General features: G+C 44.9%; 2 protein-coding genes across 2 annotated transcripts; both read left to right on the forward strand.

The window, feature by feature from the left end:
• Positions 1-732: 732 nt before the first annotated feature.
• On the forward strand, positions 733-27,429 carry LOC139470236 (epithelial sodium channel subunit beta-like). Its single transcript, XM_071252563.1, has 12 exons — positions 733-1,212; positions 4,420-5,037; positions 11,576-11,775; positions 12,664-12,767; positions 13,995-14,158; positions 19,003-19,086; positions 20,382-20,496; positions 24,014-24,086; positions 24,816-24,873; positions 25,201-25,274; positions 26,274-26,349; positions 26,594-27,429. Exons 1-12 carry the CDS (start codon positions 1,009-1,011, stop codon positions 26,774-26,776), a joined length of 1,953 nt encoding a protein of 650 aa, XP_071108664.1. The 5' UTR covers positions 733-1,008; the 3' UTR covers positions 26,777-27,429.
• On the forward strand, positions 20,537-23,210 carry LOC139474577 (proteoglycan 4-like). Its single transcript, XM_071257648.1, has 2 exons — positions 20,537-20,540; positions 21,001-23,210. The coding sequence occupies exons 1-2, from the start codon at positions 20,537-20,539 to the stop codon at positions 23,208-23,210; spliced, it is 2,214 nt and encodes a 737-aa protein (XP_071113749.1).

The following is a 27,429-nucleotide window of genomic DNA, read 5'->3' on the forward strand; positions in this document are numbered from 1 at the left end:
CGTTCACAAAGCATACAAAATATATAAGATAGGACGTCTTCAACCACCAACGCACAGTGCCTATATACAATTTATAAAATTACCAGGTATTCACTTGGAAAGATTGGTTTGCAAATGGCAAATGTCTTACCGCCTTAATATTCAAATGAGTGAATGAGTGAGTTGGGTTTAACGCCGCTTTTAACAGTATTCCAGTTATATCACGGCGTGTCATCTTTATGTGGGAGGAAGCCCGAAGTGGTGTAGGTCTCAGACGTTTTACCACTTCGGTGAAACCCACGAGAACGGGTAGAAACATAATCGGGGTGAACCGGGATTCTAACCCACAATCATAGGTTTCTGGCGTGCCCAAGGGACGCAACTCTGCACAGCGAATCGCGGCGCCTCACCAACTGGGACACCCGTGCCCCCGATATTCAAATGAAGTAAATATTGCACTTGCGTATTTATAGAGTCGTCATTGTTTTGAGAAGGACAATGAGTTTCTGTGACTATCCCAGATAGTAGCATGGGATGAATAAATAATATGTGCAATGAAAGTCAATGGACGGATTGCAGTGACAATGACAAGTGGTCTAATCGATGAGCTGAAAACCTGGGAAAGCCAAGTCCCAGAGGATTACACGATGTGATGTAGATGTATATATTCACCGTGATCACAGGACAGGTGACAGTGTGACCAAGCGGCTCTGTGTCGAGGACATGTCTATCTTCAACATTAGACCACTGACAGCGCTGATGAAGGTCTTGACCAGTGGTCATCCTATTTGTACTTCTTGGATTTGATACCTCTTGATAACACCGGGATTTTGTTGGTGTCACGAAGGTGCATTCAGGTGTTGTGATTCCGACTGACCCGTGTCGAGACTCTGGAGTTCCGGCCCTGAAATATAGAATATAAATAGCGTATAGAAAACAAATATATTAAATTTCGATGTCATCATTGGATGAACCTGTCTGGAACATCAAAAAACAGCGGTGTCGTCAAGCATCTGGGAACTGGTCATCATGAAGGACACCTTAAAGGATGAGGCGACGCACTTCTCGGAAAACTGGTCGGGGCACGGCGTCCATCGCATCGCTATATCAAGTAACATCATCAAGAAACTTTTCTATACAGCTGTGTTTCTAACCTGTGCCGTGCTATGTGGTATTCAGATACAAGCGTTGTTCAGCAGATATTACTCATACCCCGTCAACACAGTGATAGAGGTAAGTGCAGGGAGGTACCGATGCCTTTAAATTTCCCGACACTTTTGTCAATGGTTATATACTGAAAAACAAAAGTTCCTGTGACACTGAATAAGATTTAATGCAAAGATATGTTTTTTACCAAATCTGAAACAATTTCGGTTTGCAACAGATAAAAGACTCCTGTAAGTGTTCAAATGGTTTAATTTGCCAAACTGACTTCAGAAAAAGCGTGATTTCATTACAAAAAACATGAACATGCCAAAATGTCAATTCACAAATCAATAGCGTGTGTGTCCGACTCTGTTTGCGATGCAAGCAACACATCTTCGTCTCATGGAATGGACCAGGCGTCGCACGAAGTCCTGTGGGATATCTGTCCATATCTGCTGGAGCATGTTTCGGACTTCCTGGAGTTCCCTGTGGAACACGTGGTTGACGTCGAAGGCGCCGATCCATCTCATCCCACATATGCTCGATTTGTGAGAGATCAGGGGAGCGAGCCGGCCAGGGGGTGATATTCACGTTGTTTTGTGAAGTGAATCCTGAACAAGTCGAGCAATATGAGGCCGGGCGTTGTGATGTTGAAAGGTAAATCCTGAGCCATGACGACACAAAAACGGTAGAACAACAGGGCCGATGATCTCGTAGCGGTGCACATCTTAGTCGACGACGTACGGTTTGTGAAGATATTCGTCGAAGGCCAGGGATGCTTCTTGCAGTCACTGTTGCTGGCTGGAAACGATTTCGTAGGTGTGTTGTTCGAATCCAGTTGTCTTGTCGATTATTGGTTACGCGTGGCCTGCCACTCCGAGGATGGTCTCTGACTGCATTCGCCTGTTGCCAACGTTGCCATAAACACCAAATGGAGTTTCTATGGACGTTGAATTGTCTTGCAACATTACGTTCGATCTTGCTTCAAGCATACCAATGGTTCGCAGACGCTCATTTTCGGACAAGTGTGGCATTTCGTAATGTTGAATAATTGCGTAGTTTTGTTGTGTTTCTGAGTGATTGTTGTCAGCACGATGCTAAACAATGCATATGGAATCCTGTTTAGGCACATGTTTTTATACCCATTCTTGGGTAGTGAAATGCATGGGGCTTCCATAAAAGTCAACTTTTGCATGGAATGCATGCTTTTCTGTAGCAGATGCGGTTTTGTGACTTGATTCCATACATGTACTACAATATTGAAAACCAAACTTTACTTCTTTGAAAAATACACTAAAATATTGGTGTCACAGGAACTTTTGTTGTTGAGTATAGAAATATTATCAAATCTTGATCAAGATAAATAGGTTGAACAAATGTATGTTTTCAAAATATTCTGCTTCATGATAACATAAACTGACGTCAAAGAGAAAGTACGCCAAGACTGGTCGCTGGTCGCCTTCAGGCGTGCCTGTCAGTAGATCCCACAAATGTTCGATAGGGTTCATGCCAGGGATCACACAGGCCATGGCAAAACATTAACGTTCGTGTTGTGGAGGAAGTCCCATGTCATCCTTGCATAATGTCTAATGTTATCTTCCTGGAAGACTATACCGCGTGGCTGATGTTGGACGATTGGCAGCACAGCGGGTTGCAAAACATCATACCGATACTTCTGTGCAACCATGCTGCTTTGAATGATAACCATCCTCGTGTTTAAGTCTCGTGTTCAGGTCTCGTTTTCAGGTCTCGGGTTTAAGTCTCGTGTTCAGGTCTCGGGTTCAAGTCTCGGGTTCAGGTCTCGGGTTCAGGTCTCGGGTTCAGATTCCTTCCCACACCTGGACACCACCGTCCCAAATGGCTCAACTTCGGCGATAGGCGTTTCCCTCGACGTATGTACACATGATGCCGACGTCTGTACACATGCTGCCGACCATCAGCTTGAAACAGGGAATACCTGCTCTCATATGTTTGGTTTGTATTTTGTTTAACGCCGCACTCAGCAATATTCCAGCTATATGACGGCGGTCTGTAAATATTCGAGTCGGACCAGCCACTACAGTGACTGACATCATGACCATCGATCCATGCAATTGGGTTACGATGACATGCATCAACCACGTCGGCGAGCCTGACCATCCGATCCCGTTACGGCAAGCATGGGTTGCTGAAGACCTATTCTAACCCGGATATTCATCCGGCTCTCTCATGAGAGAACAGAACTCGTCCACAGTCTCAAACCTGCTAACACCGAACTCGCCTGGCCTGCTCGGGTATGTTATAAGAATCGCCGTGGCACTCTGTGTTAACTGACACGATGTCCGAGTGCCGTCGATGACGTTGCGGTCGCGTGGATGAGGCGGTTTCGGAGATGAAGTCCGTGGATATAACGGTTTTCAATGGGCGTGGTCACTTGGGGGGGGGGGGGGGGGGGGGGGGGGGGGGCTTCCTCTCCTCGTCTGTTGTCTGTCGTTATGTCGTTACCTGGTTATGTCAACACGGGTGCAACCGAATGTTCTTACCATTTGGATATGCGTGGCTCCCTCCTTCGCCAGACCGACGTCTTTCGCTCTCTCTGGATTGCTGTTGAACAAGGCATATCATTTGTGCACTCACATTTCGTTCTACGAGTGTAGACGACGTTTTCGCAAAATGCACGTTTTTCATTCAAAACGCTTTATTTCATCGAATACATTAGGGTGTATTTTGATGTCTATGGTTTACTTTATAAAGTAATCAGACAAAATTCTTCTTGGTGTACTTTTTTTCTGGGAGTCCGTTTATATAGGACAACCACAAACTAGATTGGTCGAATTTATTTACTTTTCTTACGAAACGATGCTTATGTTTCTAGTGTTTTGTTTTGTTTTGTTTGTTGTCGTTGTTTAATGCCTCGTTCAGCATTATTCCAGTTATATTGAGGCGGTCTGTATATAAAAATTGAGTCTCTACCAGAAAATCCAGTGATTGATATTGTGTGCAACGATTCACGCCGACACACAATCACCGAATCTGACCAGCCGATACATTAAGTCAATCTTACGACCAGCAAAGGTTGCTGGAGACCAATTCTAGCCGGTATATTTCGGTTGTTTGAACAGCAAACAAACAAGCAAAAGGACAAATTTCGAAATTGTGTTTCGCAGTCATTCGATAAGGCAAGTTTATCATATAAATCGGACTATATTAGGATGAATATTATCAACATTTGGTTCGGTTGGGCTATAAGTAGAGATTCACATTTAAAGCATACACGTATTTCAAATACTAGTCACAGTGTTTTACCGTTAATAGGTGCTCCATGCTCCCTTAGAGTTCCCTGCTGTTACCATATGCAACAAGAATATCGTAAAACTATCAAAACTTTCTGAAGGAGGCTCGGAGTTGGAGGGAATTGTGAACAAATCGGAGGAGGCGTTAAATAATGGCGAGATTTACGGAAGTGGAAGTGGTGATTGGGGCGGCAGTGGTTCCGGAAGTGGAGAATGGAGCGGGAGTGGTTCCGGAAGTGGAAGTGGTGATGGGAGCGGGAGCGGAAGTGGTGATGGTAGCGGGAGCGGTTCCGGAAGTGGTGATGGGAGTGGGAGCGGTTCCGGGAGTGGTTCTGGGAGCGGGAGCGGTTCCGGAAGTGGAAGTGGTTCCGGAAGTGGTAATGGGAGCGGGAGCGGTTCCGGAAGTGGTGATGGGAGCGGGAGCGGTTCCGGAAGTGGAAGTGGTTCCGGAAGTGGTGATGGGAGTGGTTCCGGAAGTGGTGATGGGAGTGGGAGTGGTTCCGGAAGTGGTGATGGTGATGGGAGCGGCAGTGGTACTTATAACGACTACAACGACGACTACAACGACAACTACAGCGGCGACCTCAGCGGCGACAACAGCGGCGATTACAGCGGTGACCAAGAACCTGATCTCTATAACGTGAGTATCATTTAGATTGTAATACAAGCAATACGATCAATATTTCACATTGTTCCCTTTATAATAGTGACACTTGTTAAATGTTATGAAGATATTTAGATATAAAACAAAATATATACGATTAAGCAAGCAGTAAGCACTACATCACGAAAGCTTGTAAACTTGTGTGGACCAGACAAACCAGTGATTGATATCATGAGCAACATCCCACCATTAAGGGTTGTGCCAGAAGAGTATGTTATTAAATATTTAATCTTGACGATTAGTTATTATTTATGTCATATCGGCTGCCGTCGTGGTCATACATAACATCACAGCAAATGCCCAGTCCTTGCAAAGTGAGCAGTTGGAGCTGTATACAAGATACATCAGAGTTGTTATATCAGCTTTAGGGTTACCAGGAGCTACTAGGGATGCCTTCGGAGCTACTAGGAATCCCTCAGGAACTACTAGAAATCCTTCGGGAGCTAGTAGGAATCCCCCAGGAGCTACTAGGAAGCCCTCAGCAGCTACTAGGAATCCCCCAGGAGCTACTAGGAATCCCTCAGCAGCTACTAGGAAGCCCTCAGCAGCTACTAGGAATCCTGCAGCAGCTACTAGGAATCCCCTTAGAACTAATAGGGATCCCTTCGGAGCCACTAGGAATCCCTCAGCAGCTACTAGGAATCGCCCAGGAGCAACCAGGGATCCCCAAGGAGCTACCAGGAATCCGCCAGGAGCTACCAGGAATTCCTCAGCAGCTACTAGGAATCCCCCCAGGAACTACTAGGGATCCCTTCGGAGTTACTAGGAATCCCCAAGGAGCAGCCAGGGATCCCCAAGGAGCTACCAGGAATCCGCCAGGAGCTACCAGGAATTACTCAGCAGCTACTAGGAATCCCCCAGGAGCTACTAGGAATCCCTCAGCAGCTACTAGGAATCCTGCAGTAGCTACTAGGAATCCCCCCAGGAACTACTAGGGATCCCTTCGGAGCTACTAGGAATCCCTCATAAGCTACTAGGAATCCCTTCGGAGCTACCAGGAATCCCCTGGGAGCTACCAGGAATTCCCCAGCAGCTACTAGGAATCCCCAAGGAGCTACTAGGAATCCCAAGGAGCTACTAGGAATCCCCATGAACAACTAGGAATCCCCAGGAGCTACTAGGAATCCCTCAGAAGCTACTAGGAATCTCCCAGGGGCTACTAGGGATCCCTCCGGAGCAACTTGAATCCCTTCGGAGCTGCTATGAATCTTCAGGGTCTACCAGGAATCCCCCAGGTGCTGCTAGGAATCCCTCAGCGGCTAATAGGTATCCCCAAGGAGCTACTAGGCATCCCCAAGTAGCTGCTAGGAATCCCTCAGGGTCTACCAGAAATCCGCCAGGAGCTACCAGGAATACCCCAGGAGCTACTAGGAATCCCTCAGCAGCTACTAGGAATCCGACGGGAGCTACTAGGAATCCCCAAGGAGCTCTTATGAATCACCAAGGAGCTACTAGGAATCCCAAAGGAGCTCTTAGGAATCCACAAGGAGCTACTAGGAATCCCCAAGGAGCTGCTAGGAATCCCTCAGGATCTACCAGAAATCCACCAGGAGCTACCAGGGATACCCCAGGAGCTACTAGGAATCCCTCAAGAGCTACTAGGAATCCCCCAGGAGCTATCTGGAATCCCCCAGGAGCTACTAGGAATCCCCCAGGACCTACTAGGAATCCCCCAGGAGCTACCTGGAATCCCCCAGGAGCTACTAGGAATCCTCCAGGAGCTACCTGGAATCCCCCAGGAGCTACCAGGGATACCCCAGGAGCTACTAGGAATCCCTCAAGAGCTACTAAGAATCCCCCAGGAGCTACCTGGAATCCCCCAGGAGCCACCTAAATGCAATCATACATACAACACACGCAATCGTGCACGTATAGAAAACTATACGAAAACTATCGAAACATACATAAAAGATTAAAATGAGAGCTGATTTAACATATGCTATAGATAATCATTGTAATACACTTCAAATTGTTGTCAACGTTCCATATGTGGCCACACTAATTAGGACGTGTCTCCATATGTGTTGTTTCCCGAAGTCCACATATCAACCGTGATGACACCATTGTAACAGCGATGGGAGCGGTGAGGTAACCTAGTGGTTAAAGCATTTCTGGTGCTCCCCGCCGTGATATTGCTGGAATATTGATAAAAGTGGCGTAAAACCATACTCACTCACTCACACACAGCGGTGTTTATCAATCAACTATATGCAAGTACATACACTTGTAGATTTGCACAAGACAAGAGACACAAAACAAGTTGATCATAAATCAAATGTCAAAAAGAATATTTGCGGACAACAGTATTATGTCATTCCCACTGTAGCATCATATACTACTCAAAACAAGTTACAGAACACACACACTTATAAGACTATGTTTTGCAATACAGTCAACCATGACTGACCACAGACATATTACATATTCGGTTGTTCATCGACTTCTTTTGAAAAGTATATGTTAATTTTAGATTTTAACCTGATTTATTTGAAAGTTATTGCCATGACGCACCACCTGCTGACGGCGTGATGGTCCAATTAAACTCCTAAATAGGGTCATAAATCAAACAATTACTTTTCACGCAGAAACCAGAGGATTTTTTTAAAATCATCTACGTTTGTACCGTTAGATTGTGTTTTAAACAAAAAGTGAGAAAAGTTCAGCACTCCCCCAATAGGTATACAGTAAAGTACGGTTATAACGAACTCAAAGGGACTACTTATTTTAGTTCGTTATAACCGTAGTTCGTTATAAGCATATATACAGTATAACAACAGCAACTAGTCGGGACCAAAAAGTAAGTTCGTTATATCCGTCAGTTCGTTATAAGCGTGTTCGTTATAACCGTTGTTGACTGTAATTTGAAACTGTTTCATCATACGCGAAATACTAGACGATATGCGTTGGAAGATCTCGGGGCTCCGACACAAACACACAGCTCACATGATCATCCCGGTAGAATTCCCAATGAAGCCCTAGCGCGGGATAGCAATCTGGATGGACGGGTACGCTTCTGTACGCGTTCTTTAAAACCAGTTTCGCCTCCTAACACCCTGGTGGTAACATGGCTGTCGCCTTATCTATGGTGCCGTACACAACAGAGTTCTTAGTGACGTAGTCATTCACTGATGACCCGTTGGGTCTACTACAGTCATGTACACCGCTCACATCAGAGTTGCCTTTTGGGATAGCTGCCAGACTGCTGACGATCGTTGGCTTTTTATGTGTTATAATAAAGTTTTCTTGTGAAATCTCACACTTCAATCGACTTTCAACTTTATCGCGAGTTTCAAGAGTAAGAGCCGATTTCGATTTTTTACAATACACTTCTTTAAACTGAACATTTCTATCTATAACCCTGAAGCTATGTTTAATGCCCCCTAAAATGAATTTTCTATCTAAGTCTCCCTGAAGTTCCCTGTCCCACCCATGAATACGCTCACTAAGGGGGTTGGGCTGTAGACCTAGGGGAGATGGCTCTGATAGTTTCCCGACCGCTGATGGGAATCGTTATGCTGAAACTGGGGGTGGGGGCCGTGGCACTGAATACACACGTGCATATATTTGCAGTTCTGAATTTACACCCTCCTGGATTTTGGAAATTTAAACAAACTGTATCCTTTCCCTGTGGGTTCTGTTTGCCTGATTTTACATGTCCCGCTTTTCCAGATAGTAGAATACTCTATGGAAGTCTATATCTTACCAACGTTTCCTTGTTCTGTCTGTGTTTTCCTTGTTCTGCCTGAGTTTTCCTGTGAATATGGTCAAATGTCATTCAAGATGATACGGTGTGGGACTGTAAATAGTCGCCGATACAGGCTGTGTACTCAAGGTATTCACACAGTCCCCGAGAGTCTAAACGCCCTTCACCAAGAAGTCGAGATAATATTCTTGCGTTCGCCGAGATCCACTGTGACATTGAACATTCTTCTGGCTTTAAATTGCTATTTCCTCTCTTTATGACAATTTGGGGACTACCATCTGATAAACCAAAAGTCTCTATGTTATCTTGGACTACACATTTAGGCCGGGTAATAAAGTCATGTATAAAGTATGTTTTCTCACCTGATTTAACCGTAGTTGTGGTGGTAACACCATTGCTTGCTTTATCGTCTGTATGTAAAATGTCATTCAATAACGCCGACGCGATAGATTCTAGTAGTTGGTTCAGTTCGGAATTTGCCGCTAGGTCTTTAGTGAGTGAGTTTATTTCAGTAAAGAGGCCACCGGCCCATTATACAATATGGATACAGTGGATTACAACAACAGCAGGCGCCAGATAATATAAGTAATATACATAGTGAAACAATTGAATTATTGCATACATTTAAAAAACTGTTGTCGTTTCTTAAAAGCAAGAAAAATATATTTAGCTAATTTATTAATAACATGTTCATTTTGGCAAGACATAAGAGTGCAAAATTTATCAAATGAAGGTTGTGAATGGTAGTACTTACTAGGTATAAGACTATTTCTCAGATCTGAGTAAAATTGACATTCAATGCAGAAATGATACTCAGTTTCAATTACACGGACTACACAAAATGGACTTAAGCGTTCATCTCTAGAAAGACCATTTTTTCTACCTTCTTCAAGCATTAGGTTATGGCTAGAACAACGGAAAGAACTAAGAGCAAATTGATATACTCTAACAGGTATTGATGTTAAATATCTTTCTAATACAATGCATGGTTTAATTTGTGAATACATTGTGAGTTTTGAAAATGTTTTTAATTTACTTAACCAAGTTTGCTGATCTATATCTATACATCTTTGCTTAAAACAAACAATAAACTTATTTACATTTGAAACATCTTGATTACACCAGACAGAACCAAAACCATATGATGATAATAATTGTTTTACATGAAAAGCCCAACATTCAATACCTTTATCCGCCATGGACACTTGATAATCATGGACATTTTTCAAAATAGGATTATCAGTTTGAAATAACAATCTAGTCCAATATTTAATAATTTTCATATATTGGTTTACTTTAAGTGAATAACGACCTATCTCCCCCCTTGCAACAATATTAGGTTACTCCGTCATAAATGTAAAAGCTGTTTACAGAAATTGTCACGGAATGTATTAATATCAGGTGAAGGATGAACCCCCCCAGACTTCACTGCCATACAACAAGATTTGTAGAAGCTTGATATCAAATAAATGAGTCAAAACATGTAAAGGTAACTTATGAAAATCGATAATGTTTGTTTTTAGTGACTGCAAAACTTTATTGGCCTGGAGTGTTAGAGTTTTCTGTGTATTAAACCATGAACCAGAGTTTGAAAGATGTACACCTAAATATTTATACACTGAAATTATTTCAAGCGGACATGTATTTAGAGACAATAATTCATATTTCTTTAATCGACCGCCTTTGCGAAAGACATTTACCTTGCTCTTGACATTATTTATTGGCAGCTGCCATTTATCACAATATTGGGAAAGTTTATTTAATCTCCTTTGAAGACCAATAACTGTACTATCTATTACTACAATGTCACCTTCAAAAAGCAGCATAAATAACTGTAGAGTACCTATACTAACGGTATTGTACTATCTACAATGTCATTGATAAAGAATGAAAATACAAATGGTGCCAACTGGCAACCCTGTCTAACTCCAAATGAACAGTCAAAGAATTTAGTAAATCCAGAGTTCAGAGACACGCATGATTTCACATTTTCATACATATTTCTAAGTAATCTAAAAACAGAACCTTTAATATATCCAGTCCAAAGTTTGTACATCAGAGCACTATGTGACACAGAGTCAAAAGCTGCTTTTAAATCAATAAAGGCACAGTATAGGTCTTTAGAGGTAGCATGGTTATCTTGCTGCTGTTGTTGCTGGTTATGACAAGGGGATTTCATGTCTTCAACCACTTTCTCAAGACGTTTCGCCGTGCCATCTTGAAACCTAACTCGGCAATATCGTCTTTAGTTAAGTCTGAAAGTTGACATGGCGCGACGAACCCTTCCGCCAGCAATTTCGAGATAGAGCTATCGCTGAAACATTGCTCTTCCAAACAGGTTTCGAAATCGACCCTCTCTTTGGACGCCATTGCTCGCGAGTCTTACTTTGTCGCCTGCATGGAAGTGCCCTCGTGGTAGCAGAAGCACGTGCGGATCGTGACCTGAGCAGCGGATCGGCTCAGATGTGCTTACCGAGTTAAACCTAAATAAAGCTTTACTCATTATTTACCACCATAAATCAGTCAATTACTTTTCACGCAGAAATGAGAAGATTGTTTTAAAATCACCTACGTTTGTACATTTAAATTGCGTTTTAAATAAAAAGTGAGAAAAGTTCAGCATTCCCCCTATTGGTATAATGGATCGATGCTCATGATGTCAATCACTGGATTGTCTGGTCCAGACTCAGTTATTTACAGACCGCCGTCACATAGCTGGAAAATATTGCTAAGTGCGGCGTTAAACAACAAACAAGCAAATTGAATATCCTCACGATCCCTTAAACTCAATGTTTGTGTCTGCATGTGTAGACGAAGAAAGTGGAGTCATTCTTTAAGCCCTCCGAGCTGCCGTGGCTGCAGGAGGGGAAGGAGACGGGGCAGTCGTCCACAGCCCACCAGATCAGCATGGCCCTGGTCAAGGTGAACATGACTACGAGACTGACCATGGGTCACCAGCTCCGGGAGATGCTCCAGTCGTGCTCCATCAACGGGGAAACCTGCGGCTCCAAGTGAGTGGGTTCCAATATAAGTTCAAGAGTCTCTGTTGTCAGTGTGGCTTAATTGTTTGTAAAGGTTTGATGAGAGTTGATGGATTCTTCCTCACGATAGTAAAAGGGGACCAGAAAACAAGGAATCACCATAGATAGAGAACACCAAACAAACCTCCTACCAAACGTGTACTAAGAGTACTCATATCCCATTTGGTATGTTCTTTCGACTTTGTCTACGGGTTCCAAATTTATATTCTACTTCCTCTTGATCAATTTACCTTGTTTATAGTTCGTGACACAAAAATGTGTCAACCAATTGTCACTTTAAATTAGTTGAAAACTTGTCACCAAATGATTATTTAGTTATTATGTCTTTCTGCGTTAACAAAAGTTGCAGCAACTCTAGATGCGCGTATGAACCCGCGAATGTGTATAATTGTTTCTACCAAGTTATGTATCGTTTCCTTACCCTAAACGAAACCAGTTACAAAAAGAGTGATCACATCGAGTGATGCTAAGCTTTTCAGGGGGTTCAGAGCTAATGATGAGTACTAACTGTTACAAAGACATATTTGGCCAACTGTTAACATTCATTGTGTTGTGTAAACGTGACGTTAATAGCAATGTGCCTCATGTTAATTGAAGTGTTAATGCAAGAGGAAGGCCCAAATTGGCGCAGGTCATAGCCGTATTCCAGTTTGCTGAAGCAAGAGTCTATGAGTTGAATGCTGCCAAAAACAGTATTTCAGTTAGAGTCATGTCGTTGTGACGTGGAGTACAACTTTGGTTATAAGTTCGAGAACGAACATGCAGCTGACGTAGGATGTAAGATGTTGACTGTTTATGTTTTTATCGAGAATAATTTCACCCATCCGTATTTCAAACTGCCTACGTTGTGTTTTCCAGGAACTTCTCGATGTTCTACAATAACTTATACGGGAACTGTTACACATTCAATGGATTCAAGACGGCTACTGGAAGACGCTCGTTTAAGTCAGGACCGTTGTTTGGTAGGCGATATCTTATTCCATGTCACAGTCCCAAGTTACAGTCCTATGTCACCACCTTATGTCACAGTCCCAAGTTACAATCCCATGTTACAGCCCTATGTTACAGCCCTATGTCACAGTCCCATGTTACAGCCCTATGTCACCACCCTATGTCATAATCCCATGTCACAGTCCCATGTTACAGCCCTATGTCACCACCCTATGTCATAATCCCATGTCACAGTCCCATGTTACAATCCTATGTCACAATCCCATGTCACTGGCCCAAGTCACAATCCCATGTGACAGCCCTATGTTACAACCCTATGTCACAGTCCCATGTTACAGCCCTATGTCACCACCCTATGTCACAGTCCCAAGTCACAGTCCCATGTTACAGCCCTATGTCACCACCCTATGTCATAATCCAATGTCACAGTCCCATGTTACAATCCTATGTCACAATCCCATGTTACAGCCCTATGTTACAACCCAATGTCACAGTCCCAAGTCACAATCCCATGTCACAGTCCCGTTTCACAGTCCTATGTTACAGCCCCATGCCACCACCCTATGTTACAGCCTAATGTCACAGGCCTCTGTCACCACCCTATGTTACAGTCCCATGCCACCACCCTATGTTACAGCCCAATGTCACAGGCCTATGTCACAATGATATGTCACTACCCCATGTCACAGCCCTATGCCTAGGTCACGTGCCTATCGTCTAAGGGCACCATTTTCAAAACTATACAAAAATATCACAAAACATATTTTTCAGGACGCTCAGAGGACAATTTCTCAACGCCACAAATTTCATATATTAAATCTACGTCGTTAATTAAACGTGTAATATACACGTGGTTCTTCAACGAAATAATGCTTATTTATCTGTAAAAACTTATCAAAGAAATCAAGTCTATCTCCTTTTTAACCAACACAAACTGAAACCACAGCTCCGAGCTGTTACCAAAGATAATGAGTGACTTGACATGGCACCTGCAATTGCCTACAAACCAACGTATGTCACTGTACAATAACATTGCAGTAGCATTCTCCGTCAAAATAACTCGCATGCACGAGAGACGTTAACATTTACTGTTAATTGTTGCCTTCAGTTGCTAATGTAAGACAATCGAGTATGTTCTATTCTCAAGTAGTACCAGCACAGAGAAATACACGTCCACTTCAATAATCGTGTCAGTTACTATGTCTAGCATGTATCAGTGAGGTGTCCTCTGTTGGTAGGGTTGAGTCTGGAACTTGTGATCGAGCAAGACGAGTACATAGGATCTCTGTCGAGAACAGCCGGAGCCAGGCTGACGGTCCATGAGCCGTACCAGTTTCCATTTCCGGAAGACAACGGGATCGACCTTTCCCCGGGAAAGGTCACATCCGTCGGGCTACAGATGGTAAGCTCAAAGTTATGACTTTTTGTCATAAACTGCAACGAACCCTAAAACACGGCCTTGTCTACACGGTTTAGGGATAACCGCTTTGATATTCTTAGTAGGATGAGGTTGGGGTGTGGGAGGTCGAGGGGAGTTGGAGTTAGGAAATATAATTCTGCCCCAGGTTTATAAATAAGACAACCAATTGTTCGCTAGACATGGAGGATGCAATAAAGAAGCATGTGTTAATATAAAGAAACCTTTTTGGTTCTTCCTTTCAGAGAAAAACAGTTGTGTGTTTTGGAGCAATGACATAAAATATCCTTTCTAAATATTCTTAACAAAAATCATCCCACGAACCACCCCACATCCTACGCCCACCCACCAACCACCGGCCACCCACGACGTACTGGCCAGACTCGCTGTCAAATTTGTCGTTCCCTTAGCGTGTTAATACGCCACAAATGTAAACATTGTCATTTGGAACAAGTATGTGTAAATATATCCCTGTACATTAGCGTACTGCCTGACATAGTTCCATACACATGGCAGTCATGAAGCTCATTACACGGATCGCTTGTTCAACTCGATTGCATGACTGCGGAGCTTAATTAGAAGTATTTATTGAACCGTTCTTCTGTTTCACATTGTCGATGTCTGTCGATTGTTATGACATGATCAATGTGCCTGGGATGGTTGTTTAGTTTGGCATATATAAGAAAAGAAGGAACTGTGGCTTATGACGTTGGTTCAAGTCACACAATCATATGTCTAGGTAAATCATGTAAACATGTTACTTATTTATCAATGATCCTTGCAGAAACTCCCAGAGGATACATACATGCAACAAAGGAAACCGTGTATTGAATTTTATAGTGCTTTCAAATCAGATATCCATCCCACAAAATGGGTTTCTAATGAAATTGTTATAATTTCTGACGCTGTGGGTTTGTACACAAATGTTCTTCTCATATGACCTTATATCTAGTAATCAATGTTTTATTGAACAATAGAGAATATTGGAGTCTGAATATGACAAACAACACTGAAGATAAGCGAGCAAACTCAAAATGCAATGACGTCGTTTTGTCGTATCTGCCATTAAAACATGAAACAAACCCAACAGAATGAAGCGAAATCTTCCCACAAACATGAAACGAACACGACCTGTCGTAATCCGATCAAAAAGGCCATACGGTGGCATCTCATTGTCTGCAGTACTGGCAGTAACATCAGTGGCTACCCCAAAGTTGGAGAAGCGAACTTAATTTCTTTCTTCAAAGGAAATTTGAACGGATTCATGTGAGTTAGCGACGGAATGAGCACCATGCCCCATGGACAGATAAATGAGAAACCTTATTTGTCCAAACACTGTAAACATACTTTGAGACATATTAAAAAGATGAAACTTGGCAAAACTAATCATCAAGGTTGAAATTAAAGTGTCAAATGTTCTTAAAGTGAAACACAACACTAGCCTCTGAGAAAATGGTATCACAAGTCAGTAACTCGTGTAACCGCCATGTGCATTGATGACTGCCGTGAAACGTCGATGCATAGAATGGATGAAAGCCATAGGCACTTGAGCCCAGACTCTAAGGAGGAACGCCTGACGCAGTACAGCTGCAGTTGTCGGCCTTGGTCGGACGTCATTCAGCCGTCTTTGAATCTCGTCCCACAGGTGCTCAATGGGATTTAAATCGGGACTGAAGGCAGGCCACTGCATGGTTCTGATGCCATTCTGCTGGAGGATGTCTCTTGTTCTTCTTGCAGTGTCGGCAGGGGCGTTATCATGCTGAAACTCGTGGTTGCGGCGACGTGCCAAATGAAGTATTGCGTGTGGTCTCAAGAGTTGATAAATGTACCGAGCTGCTGTGACACCAATGCCTCTCCCTGGACCGATGTTCTGGAAGACCACAGGGCCGTCCCTCTGTGCAAGAACAATTCCACCCCACACCATGATGCTCGTACCACCCCACGAGTCTCTCCTCACAACACAAGCATCCAAATAACGTTCCATACGGCGGTGTCAGACTCTCTCTCTCTCTCTCTCTCTCTCTCTCTCTCTCTCTCTCTCTCTCTCTCTCTCTCTCTCTCTCTCTCTGTCTTCTGCTGTTCAGATATAGTAACGACTCTCCTCTGAGAAGAGGACTCTTCTCTACTGCTGTTGGCGCCAAATGATGCTGGTGCTGTGTTGCCCACTGAAGACGGTCCCGGCGATGACGTGGTGTCAGGCCTGTGACAGTGGAGGTGTCTGCTCGTCAGTCGTGTCCGCACTAATGTGTCGCTGGTGTGTCCCCATGGTCTGTCGAGCAGTTTCCGCAGCAGTAAAAAGCGATCTTGAAGATGCTGTGGCAAAATCTGACGATCCTGACGTCGGGTGGTGCACCTTGGTCTTCTGTAGTGTTGGTGGTCTGGTACCGTTGTAGAAGCCTGTATATGGTCCTTACGTGGACTTGAAATGCATTGGCTACTTGCTGGGCGGTTTGTCCAGCTTGCAATCGTCCAAGAGTTTGGTGTCGCTGATTTCTTGTCAATCTTGGCTTGTGGTAGCAATTCAATAAAGAATGAATGTTATCTTATCTGGAGGGATTTTTATAGGGCAAGAAATGGGGGAACGCATTTTTCCGGACAAGGTCATGTTCAATTTTTGAAACTTTGACAAAAATTACCCAGATGTTTAAATGACAACTTTTCATGCAATGTTACTTGGGGTGACGTATCTTTTGTGGTTTAGTATATATTGTTTATACTCAGGGCAACATAACAGGTGTGCGTTATCGTGACATCTTACGTCCTCACGTTGTTCCGACTATTCAAGCACCAGGCGCTGTTTTTCAGCATGGCAATGTCCGTCTCCACACAGCACGAGTTTGTACTGATTGCTTGGGAGTTCCGAACATACACGTTGTACCGTGGCGGTCAAGGTCACCGGAACTCCGACTTGAAATGTTCATGAACTGACTCATGAAAGACTTCTCCTTTAACGTTTCATGAACGTTTACGGCGGGTAAGGCAAAACTAAGTGAAGCAATCAGTATATTGAATGGAAGTGTTGTAAATATTGATTGCGCTGGCAAAGATCCTTGCCACCTATTTAACTGTAAGACACACTGTGACCACCACACCTTTAAATCGGCTCTTCTGGACAACTAGGATGAGTTGCTGTGAACTCGCCCATTTTCCAACACACTCGTCTTCAGCTATAGTAGCTAATGTTCACGTAGGATATGTCATGCTCGTGTACGGGGCAAGGTGGCCCAGTGGTCTTAGGCGCCGAAGTCCTCTATGCAGAGTTGCGTCCCTTAGGCGTACCAGAAAGCCATCATTTGGTTTGAATCCCGGTTCGCCCTTATTATGTTTCTAGGCTTGTCAGCACCATACAAATGCTCGTGGGCTTCCACAAAGTGGTAAACGTCTACGACCTGCTTTATTTCAGGTTTTCCTCCCTCATCAACCTGATATGCCGTGATGTGGCCGAAACATTGTCCAAAGCGGCATTAAATCAAACATACTCACTCAATTAGATCACCTCTTCCAAAAAAAAAACACTTCTTGGTACCTATGTGGAATCAACACAAAACCGTCTCTACAGCTGTAGCAAGTAAACCGTGCAGGTGACGAGGGTTTACCATCTTCTCGAGGCAAGGGCGTTAACTGACTATAAAAGTCCAGTTTCCACCCTTGCCGAACTAGGCTGGAATTTGTGGGCTCGATCGTAGCACTACCCGTAGCTATTGCGAGTTGCATGTCAATGTAACCCCCGCGACACTGTCTAGGGTTTTAATTTAAAAGTATACAATTGACAAAATATTCAAAAAAACCAATATGGATCAACAAACGTATGTATAAAACACCATTAAGTTCATTTACAAACATACTACAAACTGCAATACAGGCACGCAATCATTTACAATAACAAGTAATGTGTTTATTTATGTCTATGTAACAAATCATTAAGTTAAATAATAAAGACGCCTTTAATTAAAGACGCCTTACGTTACTCTAATTTAATTACCTTCACCAATATTACTAAAGACTGACAATAATTTCGAAATATATACTCACACGTAAAAGAAACGCAAATGGTTTTAAGCAAATAGGTAACAAACACAGAACCATAAATTGATACGAGTTTTAGCATGTAGTGAAGCCTGATGATGTTTCATTTTGGAAGCCCCGAGTAAAAACGCAACACAAAAAATGAAATCGCCAAAACGCACCATTTCAATGAATATGTGGGTATCATGCACCCATTTCTCGCGAAATCGAAAATGCACGAACTGTCACGAACTGTTGTTGGTATAAAAATGTGGCCGATTCATGGACCTACCACTCCTTGGTCAACAATGCCACGCCTAACTCAAATTCAGAGAAACCAGGCTATCGGACGTTTGGAAGTTGGAGAGTCTGTCCAAGATGTTGCCCGTCATTTCAACGTTAACATAACCACAATTTACCGTCTCCTGCGTCGATACGATGCTACACAGACCACAGATGACCTTCCTCGGAGCGGTCGTCCTAGGGTCACCACACTCCGACAAGATCGGCAGATTACCCGTCAACACCAGCGACATCCGTTCCGTAGCTGGAATATTGCTGAGTGCGGCGTTAAAGAACAAACAAACAAACGTAAAACCGTAATTAACAGTGTGTACACAGGGTCTACGTTTATAATACCATAAACACAGAACACATTGAAGTGAACGTATGTATGCCGTCTGCCAGTGACATATGAGTTTGCATTGTTTACGTTTCTAACTATTACTTTAAAATTGTAGTGAACTTACCCACTTTCGTTTCATCCCAAATAAATGCTCCTAAGTCTCTAACATCTCTATGTGATGCAATGTTTGTGTGATCAGAAAGTCGTGAAGAAGAAGGGACTACCATACAGTAATTGCGTCAAAAGAGGGAAGATCGCATACAAGGGAAAGTACTCTGTGGAGGTAAGTACATGCAGCCCAGTAAATAGAGTAGCAAATAGAGTCACACCATGACCAACGGGTTTTGCGGCCATAGAACAAAATCAAGTTATTTTGACATTTGGATCTCCTTACAAAATGTCTGCGTTTAACGGATTGTCGGTATGACTAAAGAGACATCATGTCCTATGCGCGTCGATCCCAGGCGCGTCATACACAAAGATGTTAAAAGATGGTACTTGTTGTTTCCCTGTCTGGCGCACGACATGATGGGGTTAGAACATGGACTGGTCGACTCGGAGTCAGTATACTGTGCCTGAGTGGGGTATTCATGTTAGGCATCATCTCGGTGGGCTAGCACTATAAATTGGCATTAGTCAGGACTAGTACAATCAGGCACACACACACGCACGCACGCACGCACGCACGCACGCACTCACGCACGCGGATTCATACAGTTTGCAAATCGGTTTTCCGATACATACATCAATGAACCGATAAAATACACAGTCAATCCTTAAATGAACCTTCATAGAGTGAGGGCTCTCACAATGTTTGGTCCTCACTCTATGTAGGTTCTTACTCCAATGAACTCACACAAAGTGAAAGTCTATTCTTATAATGTTTCATGTCACTATTTTTATCTCAATAGACTTAGACTTTGTTCTGTACACAATTATACTTAGTACGTGTGACTTCTTGTTTACACTGACAGCCATACAACAACCAGCTGTATCGCGGAATAAAATAGTTCCTCAAACCTAGAGGTGACATGTATGCTCAACATGTTCAACAGGAAAAACTTTAGAGTTTCTGTGAACAAATGTACTCAAATAATATTATCATTAGATGGGAGAGGTCTGTTAAGAACTACCTCAGTAAGTCAGTCACAATAACAGCGCGGCGTAATACATTTACATCAAGTCCAAGACGTCAAAATGGCCGACACGATAAACGTGAGGGGAGAGATTTCCGAAGTTTTTAATGGCTATTACAAGTGTTAGTCATCACTGATCAGTTCGCCGATCATTGAAAGGCGATTTTAGAGATGGCCAGTGCAGAGGACGTTTCGGCCTGTCACAGCAGGTCAAGGTTTAGGACACTCTGTGCGACCATCTGCACCTTTGCCCTCCCCGCAACGGCTTTGGCAGGTTGTTGTTCTAAAGCTACCGTGGTTGATATGCGGTAGAGCTATACCATTTCATGTATAACATTAACACACAAAAGTGTTGTAGTTACATATTCTAGTAAAACTAACAACGATCTTGCGTTTTTCACAAGCAATTGTCTTTAAATATTCGTTTCCTACTCGTCTACAGGCATGTAGGAAGACGTGTCTCCAGACATCCATCGTGAAGGGCTGCAACTGCACCGACACCCGGTTTTCGAACGCGGACGCGTTCGACGGCAGACCATGTGACAACGAGGAGGACTGTGAGTTGTAGAGACGGAACTTGATCCTTCCCTGAAATCAATGAGCTGATTACATTGCGCTCATTGTCCTGATCACCCGTCCCCACTCCGACCAGCCTACCTGTCCCCACTCCGACCAGCCTACCTGTCCCCACTCCGACTAGCCTACCTGTCCCCACTCCGACCAGCCTACCTGTCCCCACTCCGACCAGCCTACCTGTCCCCACTCCGACTAGCCTACCTGTCCCCACTCCGACCAGCCTACCTGTCCCCACTCCGACCAGCCTACCTGTCCCCACTCCGACCAGCCTACCTGTCCCCACTCCGACTAGCCTACCTGTCCCCACTCCGACCAGCCTACTTGTCCCCACTCCGACCAGCCTACCCGTCACCACTCCGACCAGCCTACCTGTCCCCACTCCGACCAACCTACCCGTCCCCACTAGGACCAGCCTACCCGTCCCCACTCCGACTAGCCTACCCCGTCCCCACTCCGACTAGCCTACCTGTCTCCACTCCGACCAGCCTACCTCTCCCCACTCCGACCAGCCTACCTGTCCCCACTCCGACTAGCCTACTTGTCCCCACTCCGACCAGCCTACCCGTCCCCACTCCGACCAGCCTACCTGTCTCCACTCCGACTAGCCTACTTGTCCCCATTCCGACCAGCCTACCCGTCCCCACTCCGACCAGCCTACCTGTCCCCACACCGACCAGCCTACCCGTCCCCACTCCGACCAGCCTACCTGTCCCCACTCCGACTAGCCTACTTGTCCCCATTCCGACCAGCCTACCCGTCCCCACTCCGACCAGCCTACCTGTCTCCACTCCGACTAGCCTACTTGTCCCCATTCCGACCAGCCTACCCGTCCCCACTCCGACCAGCCTACCTGTCCCCACTCCGACCAGCCTACCTGTCCCCACTCCGACCAGCCTACCCGTCCCCACTCCGACCAGCCTACCTGTCCCCACTCCGACTAGCCTACTTGTCCCCATTCCGACTAGCCTACTTGTCCCCACTCCGACCAGCCTACCTGTCTCCACTCCGACTAGCCTACTTGTCCCCATTCCGACCAGCCTACCTGTCCCCACTCCGACCAGCCTACCTGTCCCCACTCCGACCAGCCTACCTGTCCCCACTCCGACCAGCCTACCTGTCCCCACTCCGACCAGCCTACCTGTCCCCACTCCGACTAGCCTACTTGTCCCCATTCCGACTAGCCTACTTGTCCCCACTCCGACCAGCCTACTTGTCCCCACTCCGACCAGCCTACCTGTCCCCACACCGACCAGCCTACCCGTCCCCACTCCGACCAGCCTACCTGTCCCCACTAGGACCAGCCTACCTGTCCCCACTCCGACCAGCCTACCTGTCTCCACTCCGACCAGCCTACCTGTCTCCACTCCGACTAGCCTACCTGTCCCCACTCCGACCAGCCTACTTGTCCCCACTCCGACTAGCCTACCTGTCCCCACTCCAACCAGCCTACCTGTCCCCACTCCGACCAGCCTACCTGTCTCCACTCCGACCAGCCTACCTGTCTCCACTCCGACTAGCCTACCTGTCCCCACTCCGACTAGCCTACCTGTCCCCACTCCGACCAGCCTACTTGTCCCCACTCCGACCAGCCTACCTGTCCCCACTCCGACCAGCCTACCTGTCCCCACTCCGACTAGCCTACTTGTCCCCATTCCGACTAGCCTACTTGTCCCCACTCCGACCAGCCTACCTGTCTCCACTCCGACTAGCCTACCTGTCCCCACTCCGACCAGCCTACCCGTCCCCACTCCGACCAGCCTACCTGTCTCCACTCCGACTAGCCTACCTGTCCCCACTAGGACCAGCCTACCTGTCCCCACTCCGACCAGCCTACCTGTCTCCACTCCGACCAGCCTACCTGTCCCCACTCCGACCAGCCTACCTGTCCCCACTCCGACTAGCCTACCTGTCCCCACTCCGACTAGCCTACCTGTCCCCACTCCGACCAGCCTACCTGTCCCCACTCCGACCAGCCTACCTGTCCCCACTCCGACCTGCCTACCTGTCCCCACTCCGACCAGCCTACCTGTCTCCACTCCGACCAGCCTACCTGTCCCCACTCCGACCAGCCTACCTGTCCCCACTCCGACCAGCCTACCTGTCCCCACTCCGACCAGCCTACCTGTCCCCACTCCGACCAGCCTACCTGTCCCCACTCCGACCAGCCTACCTGTCCCCACTCCGACCAGCCTACCTGTCCCCACTCCGACCAGCCTACCTGTCTCCACTCCGACCAGCCTACCTGTCCCCACTCCGACTAGCCTACCTGTCCCCACTCCGACTAGCCTACCTGTCCCCACTCCGACCAGCCTACTTGTCCCCACTCCGACCAGCCTACTTGTCCCCACTCCGACCAGCCTACTTGTCCTCACTCCGACCAGCCTACTTGTCCCCACTCCGACCAGCCTACTTGTCCCCACTCCGACCAGCCTACCTGTCCCCACTCCGACCAGCCTACTTGTCCCAACTCCGACCAGCCTACTTGTCCCCACATCCGACCAGCCTACCTGTCCCCACTCCGACCAGCCTACCTGTCTCCACTCCGACCAGCCTACTTGTCCCCACATCCGACCAGCCTACCTGTCCCTATTCCGACCAGCCTACCCGTCCCCACTCCAACCAGCCTACCTGTCCCCACTCCGACCAGCCTACCTGTCCCTATTCCGACCAGCCTACCTGTCCCCACTCCGACTAGCCTACCTGTCCCCACTCCGACTAGCCTACCTGTCCCCACTCCGACCAGCCTACCTGTCCCTATTCCGACCAGCCTACCTGTCTCCACTCCGACAAGCCTACCTGTCTCCACTCCGACCAGCCTACCTGTCCCTATTCCGACCAGCCTACCTGTACACGATCATGTCTATGCCAGTGTATAATTATATAGATTTCCTCGTAATGTAACCTTTGTCTAGTAAATGGGCGTATTTCTATTTAAGATTGTGTTCCCGACATTCTTGTTAATAGATATTTTTTACTTCTTTATAACGTGTTTTCAAATCCTATTTTTAAGAGTATACTTTTTTTGCCCGGCATTTTATGTTATCAGTTTCATTTATAACCTAATCAGTGCCACATTAACGAGTTCAGTCTCGACAACATGTAATTACTTTCACATATGTTTTCAGTTTCATATATATGTGTTCAGTCTCAACAATATGTTATTACTTTCACATATGTTATCAGTTTCACCTATGTGTTCAGTCTCAACAATATGTTTTTAGTTTCACATATGTTATCAGTTTCACCTATGTGTTCAGTCTCAACAATATGTTATTAGTTGTCAGTTTCATACGTAATATGTTATTAGTTTCATTAATAATGTTTTCAGTCTCATTTACATATGATAATAGTTTAATCTTTTTAGTATTAGTTTCATATATATGATATAGGTTTCATGTCTATGTTATAAATATCTTGTGACATTATAATGAGTTAATGGGGTTCCTATTAACGAGGTTTCACCGATGTCATGGTCTTGAATATATGTGTCTTTATCAGATAGGTGCATCAACAGCGTCTACCAAGACTATGCCAGGACTGGCGAGCAATGTGAGTGTCCACCTCCATGCGAGTAAGTACAATTCTTCTAACATGCTATACAATTCTAAGATAACATATACCGTATTACTACAAGCAAGGAGTGAGTGAGTGGTTATATTTGGTGACGCCACAATGTCCAATGTTTCAGTTACATCACGGTGTGCCTTGAATGTAGTAACTTTGATTAAACACCATCTGAGCAAGAGTCGCATGACTCTCTTTAAAAATTTGGTAGAAAGAGCACGCTCGATTGTACCTTAAATATTGTGGAATGTAAACACCAAGGGTTGGAGCTGGAGGAATATTGCTTGAGAAAAAGTGAAACTTTTATGGTAGACATGTGGTGGACATTTCTAAATTTGACGCATCAGTGACAAAAACGATGTCCGATGCCATTCCCTACTTTGACTTGTACCATATGTTACCGTGTTTTTTCAGGTGAACAATTGACTTGCCTTTACTTGTGTTTGTGACGGGTGTCACTGGTTGGGCAGGATACGCTCACCTTTTCGCGAACACCTGGTATCATCATTATTTCGTAGTGATTCATAAAGACATGCTCATGATACAGTCAGACTCGTACAATGGTACAATCGAATCTGATTTTAGCAGATATTTCTTGTGGCCGTAGAAAGGGTTTTGTCGCTTTCATGTACTGTGGAACAATTTTCAATTTATTTGAAGAATTTGCAAGTTATCAACTAGAAACCATTTCATAACCGTTTCCATTAACTTCCAGATTTTATGTCTTGTATTTCAGATTGAATGTATATCAACAAACCATATCTACTGCTGATTTTCCCTCATTTGCCAGTCGGGTAAAAACATTTTTACAAGATATTCATGATAATTTCAAAACGCCACATTATGGCTTAGCTTTCATAATCATGATATTTGAATGTATTAAAGCAGATAAACATATGCCAGTGTCGCAGCGCCATGTCTCTGTTGACCTTCAGGACGCAGACCTACAGTTGTCATGGAGATCCTTGTGACATATTGCACATGTGCGTTTCGCCAATGGCATCTAGCAAACATAATCTTTGTCACAAAAGTGAAAATGCCGAGAGCGGAATTTTTCTGGTCCCTGTATGCCATGTGTTCATTTAACAAAATAAACTCAATAAACTCCTTTCTGTCCGTAGGATGAACTTCAGAGGCTGATAACCAACAGGACCGATCGGCTGAATGAGATACTGGGCACAAAAGAGAACATCAGGTTTGTATTATCAGATAGCATGTGTTCAGCATGACTGCGTCTCACGCTGCTGCATCCGTCTCACACTACTAGTACATCCACACAAGACATGTTGGGTAAGGCAGTGGAGCTTCAATGAAGGAAAGAACTTTAATCAGTAGATGGCATCGAACACGGGTGTCAAGCGTGGCGAGCGAACGCCGTAACTCAGGGCTACACTCTTTTCTTTGAGAGTCAAAGAGCAGAATACTTTTTTTTCAAACAGAGTCAGTGACGTATAAGCATTTTGTGGGCGTCAGAGCTATACTTGTATGTGGTTGGTATTTGCATAAATATTTTGCTTAATTATTTTGTTCCCGTCATACCCTGCTGAATGTATCCAACTGTGTTCGACTTACAGCAAGATGCCTTCTAGATCCCGTCATACCTTGCTTAATGTATCCCACTGTGTTCGACTTACAGCAGGAGGTCTTGTAGATCCCGTCATACCTTGCTTAATGTATCCCACTGTGTTCGACTTACAGCAGGAGGTCTTGTAGATCCCGTCATACCTTGCTTAATGTATCCCACTGTGTTCGACTTACAGCAGGAAGCCTTGTAGATCCCGTCATACCTTGCTTAATGTATCCCACTGTGTTCGACTTACAGCAGGAAGCCTTGTAGATCCCGTCATACCTTGCTTAATGTATCCAACTGTGTTCGACTTACAGCAGGAGGTCTTGTAGATCCCGTCATACCTTGCTTAATGTATCCAACTGTGTTCGACTTACAGCAGGAAGCCTTGTAGATCCCGTCATACCTTGCTTAATGTATCCCACTGTGTTCGACTTACAGCAGGAGGTCTTGTAGATCCCGTCATACCTTGCTTAATGTATCCAACTGTGTTCGACTTACAGCAGGAGGTCTTGTAGATCCCGTCATACCTTGCTTAATGTATCCCACTGTGTTCGACTTACAGCAGGAGGTCTTGTAGATCCCGTCATACCTTGCTTAATGTATCCCACTGTGTTTGACTTACAGCAGGAACCTTCTGCAGGTGCAGGTCTTCTTCGAAACTCTCCAGTACGAGAAGATCACAGAGAAGGAGGCATACGCCGTGAGTCACGTGACACATAATGCAGATCATCACATCAACTCGTTATTTCAAAGATATTTAGACATGATTCCTGTATTAAAAAGCGATATTGGTAAATCTTACTTAATGATAAAGCCCTATTGGAAATTTGATTCACTTGTTTTGCTCTAGCTCGAGATATTCAACAGTTGAGACACGGTACGATACACACCGCCAGGTTACAGTATGCGTAAGGTATTCTGTGATGCTTTATTTGTGCTTCCAGTTTGAGAACTTGTTGTCGGACATCGGAGGCCAGGCGGGACTATTCGTAGGCTGCTCGGTGATCACCCTTGTGGAGGTGGTGGAGTTCCTGGGGAACATATGCTGGCTCCTTGTCATGAAGATGGCCTCCAGAGAGAAGCCAAAGTCTTCGGGGAACATCATCAAAGTGGCGCCGATTGATTAGGTTTTCGAATCACATTCACATGTCCACATTGTTTGTGTTCATTTTGTGTGTCGGTCATAAAGTTAGAAATGCATTATCTCTTTACTTCTTGTAGTTTTGCCCTAATAAACCCTAGAACAATGTTTGCTTTGCCGACTCGAATACCCAGTGTATTGTGTTCGCCAATCTATTATCATATATCGAGGACCCATGGGCCATCATAGCTTTCGCCTCGGAATCACCACCACCAGATGTTTCTCTAACCATAAGCTTAGCACACAAGCACAGTACAGACTTCAAGATCGGTACAGGGTTGACTCCAAGATCGGTACAGGGTTGACTCCAAGATCGGTACAGGGTTGACTCCAAGATCGGTACAGGGTTGACTGCAAGTGTTACCCAGTATGCTTGTTAACAGAGTCGACTAATGAGGATCGAGAGGTTATCTATTTCATTGTATAACATACAGCCCAATTGCCCATGCTTTTAACCAATGGTTTGATTATCTAGACTTGATTTAAAACCACGTGGACCATTCATGGGGTGCCCAGGTGTGATATATTGCTGGAACTTTGACAGCGCCAAACACACGTTAAACTTCAGTAATGTAAAAAGATTTATATTTTACCAATTTCGATACAGACTCTCCGTATTTTCGACAGTAAAGTACCCAA

The sequence above is a fragment of the Haliotis cracherodii genome, unplaced genomic scaffold (assembly GCF_022045235.1).
Source record: "Haliotis cracherodii isolate W230 unplaced genomic scaffold, xgHalCrac1.p SCAF_1, whole genome shotgun sequence".
Classification (NCBI taxonomy): domain Eukaryota; kingdom Metazoa; phylum Mollusca; class Gastropoda; order Lepetellida; family Haliotidae; genus Haliotis; species Haliotis cracherodii.

Excerpts from the sequence above, each read along its gene's own strand:
- LOC139470236 (XM_071252563.1), top strand. The coding sequence starts at position 1,009 with ATGAAGGACACCTTAAAGGATGAGGCGACGCACTTCTCGGAAAACTGG. Across the intron at positions 20,497-24,013 it reads ATGTGACAACGAGGAGGACT|ATAGGTGCATCAACAGCGTC; the intron begins GTGAGTTGTAGA and ends TGTCTTTATCAG. Across the intron at positions 25,275-26,273 it reads GGCACAAAAGAGAACATCAG|CAGGAACCTTCTGCAGGTGC; the intron begins GTTTGTATTATC and ends TTTGACTTACAG.